Source organism: Phaseolus vulgaris, chromosome 9 (genome assembly GCF_051622355.1).
Source record: "Phaseolus vulgaris cultivar YP4 chromosome 9, ASM5162235v1, whole genome shotgun sequence".
In the NCBI taxonomy this organism is placed as follows: Eukaryota; Viridiplantae; Streptophyta; class Magnoliopsida; order Fabales; family Fabaceae; genus Phaseolus; species Phaseolus vulgaris.
This window is the reverse complement of record NC_143506.1, coordinates 19,221,524-19,229,634: the sequence shown is the minus strand read 5'-3', so window position 1 is coordinate 19,229,634 and position 8,111 is coordinate 19,221,524. Positions and strand designations below refer to the sequence as shown.

General features: G+C 35.3%; 1 protein-coding gene across 8 annotated transcripts; it reads right to left on the bottom strand.

Moving 5' to 3' along the window:
- Positions 1–311: 311 nt before the first annotated feature.
- LOC137820314 (Protein kinase family protein) lies at positions 312–7,863 on the bottom strand. Of its 8 annotated transcripts, none has more exons than XR_011082604.2 (18): positions 7,102–7,859; positions 6,644–6,775; positions 6,477–6,550; positions 6,307–6,376; positions 6,170–6,225; positions 5,993–6,064; positions 5,514–5,608; positions 5,346–5,412; positions 5,135–5,264; positions 4,830–5,048; positions 4,590–4,732; positions 4,338–4,512; positions 4,093–4,183; positions 3,790–3,947; positions 3,500–3,688; positions 3,235–3,418; positions 2,222–2,423; positions 312–804 (listed from the first exon to the last, which is right to left on the bottom strand). XR_011082604.2 is itself a non-coding variant. In XM_068624342.1 (16 exons), the coding sequence occupies exons 1-16, from the start codon at positions 7,492–7,494 to the stop codon at positions 3,359–3,361; spliced, it is 2,124 nt and encodes a 707-aa protein (XP_068480443.1). In that variant the 5' UTR covers positions 7,495–7,863; the 3' UTR covers positions 2,910–3,358. The 8 variants fall into 8 exon arrangements, 1 of the variants encoding a protein (XP_068480443.1); XR_011082600.2 differs by lacking the exon at positions 312–804 and adding an exon at positions 1,741–2,080 and having other exon boundaries at positions 3,053–3,418; XR_011082601.2 differs by lacking the exon at positions 312–804 and adding an exon at positions 1,741–2,052 and having other exon boundaries at positions 3,053–3,418.
- Between the last annotated feature and the right edge of the window lie 248 nt (positions 7,864–8,111).

Here is an 8,111-nt window from a genome sequence, read left to right as displayed (position 1 = left end):
ACTTAAAGCAGAAAGTTTTTTTTAGTAAAAAGATTATGCTAGGCATTTTATCAAAATATTATTCCAATTTTTTAGAAAACAAATTTATGTAACTCAATTATGTGAAAAATAATAATTATCCTCAGAGAAAAATAGTTTCTGAAGAATTGGACCTTAAGTTACTTTCTTCACACAGGCAAGTCATTACTCGAAAGGAATATATTAGGTGACCCGTTCTTTTTTGAAGGTTATGGCTGCTTGAATTGGTTGAAACCATGGCATGGCCTATTCCATGCAAGATTCAAAATAGGCAAACATTAAAAGAATACTACAAAAAACAAAAGCACACTATTTACTCATCAATTTTAGTTTATAGTTAACTACAAAATTTATTATACATTATCCATATCATTATCACACCCTTAACTACTAATTACCTAACAATACACACTTTATCCTCCAAAATACAATGATTCGCTTTAAAAAGCAACAACAAAACAGAGCAGGCAATAGATCCCCAACTTCACACCCTCCATACCACAATAATTCACCGCTTTTCCGATATCTGAATCAAAGTGGTATGAATTCGGACTTTTGCATTTTCACTTTGTTGAATACCCGGGGAACACCTAATCAAATAGACACTCAACATGAAATGACTTTACCATATAAAAAGCATATAATAAATATGGCTTATGTGTAGTCCATAGACATAAACTAAGGAATTCCTTCCCCCACGGGACACTCGTCAATATGTTCCACAGTCACCATCAAGGCAAGACAGCTGACTCAGTTTAGTGGATACCATTGCATCATCCCGAATAACTATTACAAACAAACCATCATATTGTCATATTCATATTGTCAATCGATAACAATGGTTCCGAATCTAGAACATGATAATGTTTCATACTGCTGTGTAGTTAATTATTACATCAACATTTCTTAAAATATTGCATTTGGGAAAAGAAAAGCAAATTGGGGGAGGGAGGCTCTCCATTTTATCAGTTTCCAAAAGTCAACACTTAAAGGACACTCTTACACTCAGCCTAACCTTTTATGGACTATTCCTTCACTTAGAAACAGATGACAGATCACATAACTTTAGGAGAAAAGCTCGTAAAATTACTAAAAGTATACCATTTTTTAATGAAAAGGATGCGAGAAATAACGCACCAGGGCCAGCCGAGTGGTAGGGCTGGGTAGCATATAGAAAATCATAGGTTCTAACCTGAGTACCACCATTGTACACCAAAAATAACCCAGAAAATCACGTCTATATAAGCAATTAGAGAAACTTTTAATTTTAAAAAGTCCATAACCAAACATCTCATGGTGACACAACTATTTCTCTTCTAGACCTTCAATAATTGTAGTAGTGACATTCAACATACAACAATTTTGATATTATTAGAACATAAATTTAAAGTTCAAGCCACCCTCTAGATTCCCCCTAAGACAAAAACTAAAAAAAGGAGAATAACATACGGCAAATAGTTCCAAATAAACCAGTTCCATGAACAGCTTATGATTTCCTTGACCATATAGGTTGCTCCAGCAACATAACATTGCAAGGACCAACCAAAATATGCAAGATGCGATAGCCTTGGAAATTAAATATATGGTCCAAACAACCTGAATTCCTATTCAGCATGAAAAATGTGAGTACCACCACTTGTACACCAAATTAACCCCGGAAAATCACATCTATATTAGCAATTAGAAAAAAAATAAAATTTAAAAAGCCCATAACCAAACATCTCATGGTGACAACTATTTCTGAGACCTTCAATAATTGTAGTAGTGTGACATTCAACATACAGCCATTTTGATATTATTGGAACATAAATTTAAAGTTCAAGCCACCCCCTAGATTCCCCAAGAAAATCCAAATATTAACAAAAGGAGAATAACATAAGGCAAATAGTTCCAAAAAAAACAGTTCCTTGAACAGCTTCTGATTTCCTTGATCATATAGGTTGCTCCAGCAACATGACATTGCAAGGACCAACTAAAATCTGCAAGTTCCGATAGCCATGGAAGTTAAATATATGGTCCAAACAGCCTGAATTCCTATTGAGCAAGAAAAATGAGAAGTAACCTGACAAACAGCCAATGCAACCAGGCCAGATGAACACTAAATGTTTCATTCATATATAGTATATCTATATTAAACAAGCTACATGAATTTTCAGCTGCACAATATAAGAAGTTGAATAATAATAGCAGCAGAATTAATTACCTGCTTCACACGTCCAAGTAACCCAGGAAATATACAAATCAATATTGAAGAGGTACAGAAGTTATCTTCCAAGATGTGCTTCCATGACAGCTAAATTCTCAAGAGAATCAAATGTGCACCTTGCAATGTTTGTTGTTAGAACAATAAAATGATCACCCCTAGTCATATAGAACGACTGACCAGGAGAAGCCCATCATGTATACTTCGGAAACCAAAAGAAGTAATTAGAATAATAGAAGTAAAATTTTCAAGTCATCATTACCGACACAAATAAATGGCAAATATTTGAAACATCTAGTAACTGAGATAATGCTTACTTAGCTTCCATTCAAAACAATCAAATAGATTAAAAATGTAGGAACCACAACTTTCTTTATTAAAAACAGTCATAACGGTAAGGTATTCTCAAAAGTAGCAAACTGATAGTGCAAAAACAATTTTCAAAGCAAAACAGAAAAATAGTAAACATATTTCTTGAAAAAAATTGGAACTAAAGCATCCGGATCCTTCACTTCAGTTAGACTAATACCATTTAAATTTCAATAGATGTACTCACAAATCAGAGTTGGGAGTAAACTATCACAAAAAGAAAAAAAGCAGCAGCCATAATAATAATGATGATGACAATGATCAAACAACTACAAACCACTGCCAAAATATACAACTTTCAATTCGTCAAATTCAGACATGAAGAAGCCCAGAAGTAGATTTAAGTCAAAAGTGACTGGGATAAAGAGGGCCAAGTACAAGGTGCAAAGCTTAAATGTCCAGTTCCCACTGGAAAATCTTAGTTCATATTTGTTAAATATCATCAATAAACAAAAGCCTAACCTGTGCAAATGCCTTCAACATAGTAATTACTGTTCAGATCTGTACAAACTTTGTATCAAAAGACTCTTCCCAATTGACAATCTAATTTTACTCATAACTCAAGTATTTTTGACAGCTGAAATACAGTGCACAGGTTTTGCATCATGATATGTGATGGTGACCATAAAGTAAGTTTAGCATACATTAATGCTGAACTGCATTGTTCAGAAAAGGGGTCAGAGAGCATCTTCAGTTCCCAACTAGAAGTAAGAGGAAGCAGGATTGTGCCAGTGGTCAGAATTCAGCCAGCAATCTCAATTCATCAGGTTATGACACTGTTCTCCCATAACAAATAGATGCAATATAGAGATTCTTTGCCCATTTATCCTGCAGAAACAAAATATCAAATGTCAAAAAGTATGATCGTAGAATGATAGTGAATAAAGGAAAATAAAATGCACTGTTTACCTTAATATGAGCACTAGGAAAAGCAGATGTGCGTAGTGTCTCCTGAGTTTCATCAGCTGGTTTTCTTCTTGGAACACTAAGAACAAGAGCAGCCTGGTCCCATGTTGCAGCAGTTGAGGTGATGCGATAACCATTATCCCACCTTCGATGAATACCTTCACTGGGATACAAGAAATCAAGTTCCACAACCTGACATTAAGCATGGAGAGAAGAATATATATAAAAATCAGATGAATTTCTTCAATGCCACAAGGATTCTTAATTACAAACGAGTTTTTAAAATGCAGGACCTGATCAGAATAACCAGCTCCACGTGACATAACAATTGCCCATCTAGTGCCAGCAGTGGCCATAGCAGTGACATAAAATCCTTCTCTCCATTTTTTGTTGATCCACTTAAACGGAAATGAATCACTGACTTTATAGGATTGCTGTACGTACTGTGTACCTATAAGGATCAATCAAACAATAAAAATAAGAATACAGCTTAAGCACAATCAGTCAAAATGTGCAAAAGAAGGGATCATCAAAAGTCAAGGCTAGTACGATCCCAGATACACAATACACAGAATAATGACTTCAGGGATGTTAACCTTTAGACATTACAACCAATGAACTTCCATTATGAGCTCCCGCTATGGCACTAATGTAATAATTATTTTCCCACTGTTCCATAATCCATTCCTATTAAAACAGATAGACGAATTTGTCAACTTACATTAAGTTCAAAACAAAAATAGCAAAATATAATACAGATAAAACTATATAGTTACAAACATAATACTATGATATCGCCAGCATCAAAATAATGCCACTGCTGAAACATGAAATAGCCAACCTTGTGAAGAAAGTAGGAGGAGAGTTCATAAACTTGTGCAGTGAAACCAGTGCCAGCATCCATAATGAGTGCCCAAAGATTAGTACAAGAAGCCACACTGCTGATAAATAAACCATCTTCATTCCCTTTATCAATGTGTTGGGCTAACCGCACATCAGCAACATTATAATGATACCTACACCAAAAGATATATCTTTAGGCTCTGTCATTTTAAAATCGCTTGCAAAAACATAATTAACATCAGAAGAAAACCTTTGCTTCATTGGTCGACGAGCATTGTAAACACTAATCCATTGTGTAGCAGGCATTCCCATTCGAACCTTCTTTTTTGGTTGTTCATCATCATCCTCTTCCATGGTCAATCGCCCCCTCTTATGTCCAACCTGACATATAAGCTACACAATAATAGCCCAAAAAGGGTAGTGCGAGTCAGATTTTAAAAGTGCAAACAATAAATAGTAAACTCTATAAAGTAATAATAGCATGAAGTACCTTCTGAGCACCCTCGGTGTTTATTGGTCTGATATCTGGATTTGGGCCCACAATTCCATCAAAAAGGGATATATATTTTGCATAATTTGGTTCTTCATCAAACTTCAAATTCACTACATATTCAACAAACTGCCGGAAAGGTTGAGGACAAAAGCAACACAAAGTTTCTGGAGAGGTGGCCATCTTTTTTTTGCAGACAAGAAACCCTTTATTTTCTCCCTGTAACAACAAGTTTCATAAGAATCATATTTTTATTTACCATCAGGAATCAGTACTAAAATGATTATATCTGAAATAGTTATAACCTGATATCCTTGCCAGGGAAGCCGACCACGAAGAAGGAAGACAAGAGTGTAAGCAAGAGATTCTAAGTCATCTCTCCTGCTACCTGTTCTACCAAGATGAGCATGCACACTAGCATAACGAACTGTGCCCCTGTGGCAAGAATATTGCTCTCAAAATCATTCAATACCTGCATGTTGACTAAGGTTTATAGATATTTAACAAATAATTTACCTAAAAACATCTGGACGTTGATCATATTCAACATGAAGGCCAGTCGAACTATCACGCCACCTAGTTGCTGGGTAGATAAATTGGGAATGCGATATGAGTCCAGATTATGAGAAATTTGACACATGTTCATTGACAAGGGACATATCAAGGGTAATCCAGTGTACTTACCTAATCCAAGATCAACCAGAAACAACTTCTTTTCATCTGGAGTTCCTGGGGGTCCAAGCAAAAAATTCTCAGGCTTTACATCACCATGCACATATCTGCAATAATGACAGAATGATGAAATGTTCTTGCAACAAAATGTGTTCAATATACTCAATATGCAATTTAGTTAAACAACACAAGCATACATAAAATAAAATCCAAAATTCCTAATCAAAAGTAAGAACAGATCCAAATTTTATATTTCCAAATCATTTTATAAATATAAATGCTGCTCAATCAGAGAAATAAGATGTTTCTCCATCATCATGTCACCAAAAGGTAACAACAAATGATTGACCATGTTTTTCTAACATGATAAACAGAGAACAGCAAAACAATAACATATGGTCACAGTATAGAAGCATTCTGAACTGTAACCAACCTGTTAATGAAAACAAAAACCAGAAACAAATAAACATATTCAGGAAAAGAATAACCACCCTCTAGAATGCATCTTCTCTAATATGGAGATAGCCTCAATTGCAATACATGCAACCATTTCAGTAGACATGCTGAAATCCAAAAGTAAAAAGAAACAAAAGTTAGCTATTCAATAAAAGCTCTAACATTAAGAAAAATAGAATAATTACACATCAATATTTCACATAGATACTCACGTGTGTGAGTTGTTATTCCAAACATCCCACAGACTGGGGCCAAGCATATCCATGACCTGTATGTAAAGTGTAGTTATAAAACATTTAGAGACAACCAGAAGCCTCCGCCCATCAATTAAAAATTCATGAGCACATACCATAATATAGTAGTCACCTTGTCGTCCCTTGAAATGCACTCGTGGTACACCATGACTACCGCCTAATACACTACAAGATATAATCACGGAATAGTTAGCACTTCATATCCATAACAAAGTGAAACCATAGCAGAGCAACTCCATCACGTCGGAAAAAAAGTTCAACTCACTTGTAAACCTGCCACTCATATGGTGGTCCATAATTGCACCCCTTGCTGCTTCTATGCTCGAATTTTAAGGCTATCTACAGTCATTAGAGCAACACGTGGATATCAACAAATGAAATATGCATCAGTCAAATACAATTTAAATCAAAGTTCACATGCTAACACCATACCTCAACAGCACCAGCACCAGTCCGTTCGCCAGAATTCACAACTCCCATCCGCCGACCAACATAGACTTGCCCAAATCCTCCCTTCCCAAGTTTTCTCTCAATTCTATACAACGGAGAACCACCAACTTGAACCTGTTGCAAACAAAAATACACAACAGATTAGTTTTCAACATCTACAAAAATCATTCCATACCCTTGGTTTATCATTTTTAGTTCAATCATCCAAAGCTTAGAAACATCAATAACAAAATAAATCTAAGAACCAAACTTGAGCTCAGAGCAGCAAAATAGGACTATTTAGCATGCAAGCTGTTGTAAGATGTTCAGTGTTCCAAAACAGAAAAGAAAATAACAAAGATAAACAAGACATCTAAGTTGAACATTGAACAAATAAAGTTATGCTCTCGTACATTTTTCAGAACTCAAACTACAAAGAAAAGATGTGAAACTAAAATCACCTTCTCCGGAAGAGGAGCAGTGCCACCTTCATCTTCAGCTCCGGGAGCCTTATCTGCGCTGCGGCCACGGCTATCGTCTTCATCCATGTCTTCCTCTTCAAAAACCCTAACCGAAACCTTAATATTGTTATTCTCTTTCTCTCCTAACTCGTCTTCCAAATTTATATTTCTATTTCTGGCTTCGCGAACAACACCGGCGTAATCGTTCACGATTTCATTGGCGGCAGCGATCGCGTTGTTCTCTCTCCGATTCCTCCGGCTTAGGGCAGCCGCGGCGGATGTCTTCCTCCTTCGAGCTCTGGCGGCCGCCGGCGAGGTTGGCTGAATGATTGGGTTCGCGTTTGCGTTGTCTACGAGTCGGCTTCTGCGTGTTCGGGTACGCAGCTCAGGCATGGTAAGGATGGTGCAGGCCCATGAGGAAGAGGGAGACTCATGAAGGTTCCAGAATCATCGATCAGGGCAGATTATGAAATTTAGTTAAAAAAATGGTAGCAAAAAATCGAAAAAAAAAATGGATTGGACGATGAATAAATAAAGAGGGAGATAGGATCAACCCAAAAGGGTTTGATGAGAAGAAATTTTAGAGATCTATGGAGGGAAACAAAAATGAAAGGATTCTTTGTAGTTCTAGATTTCAGGTACAGAGACATAAACATGGATAGAGATTTGTTATTTCATTTTTCCTAATTTTTAAAAAATAAGCATTTTATAGGGATTGCACTTCGTTAGATTGCCACTTATGTACCAAAGATGGTTACACTTAATAATCTATATCTATATATATATATCTATATATATATATCTATATATATATATAAATATAACGGGGATTTTTTAGTATAATTTTTTTATAAATATTTTTATTTTATTTTATTAATTTATTTTGAATTATTTTGTAATTTCAATAATTAATAAAACAATTTTTTAACTTTAAAATTTTATATTATTTATTGTCATTTATCTTTCTGGATTCGATTTTTATTTTTTATCGAATTGAATGATTGAAGATG

Coding starts and splice junctions, on each gene's coding strand:
- LOC137820314 (XM_068624342.1), bottom strand. CDS start 7,494: ATGCCTGAGCTGCGTACCCGAACACGCAGAAGCCGACTCGTAGACAAC. Junction 6,551..6,643: donor CTGGTGCTGGTGCTGTTGAG/GTATGGTGTTAG, acceptor TAATGACTGTAG/ATAGCCTTAAAATTCGAGCA. Junction 4,184..4,337: donor CCTCCTACTTTCTTCACAAG/GTTGGCTATTTC, acceptor CTGTTTTAATAG/GAATGGATTATGGAACAGTG.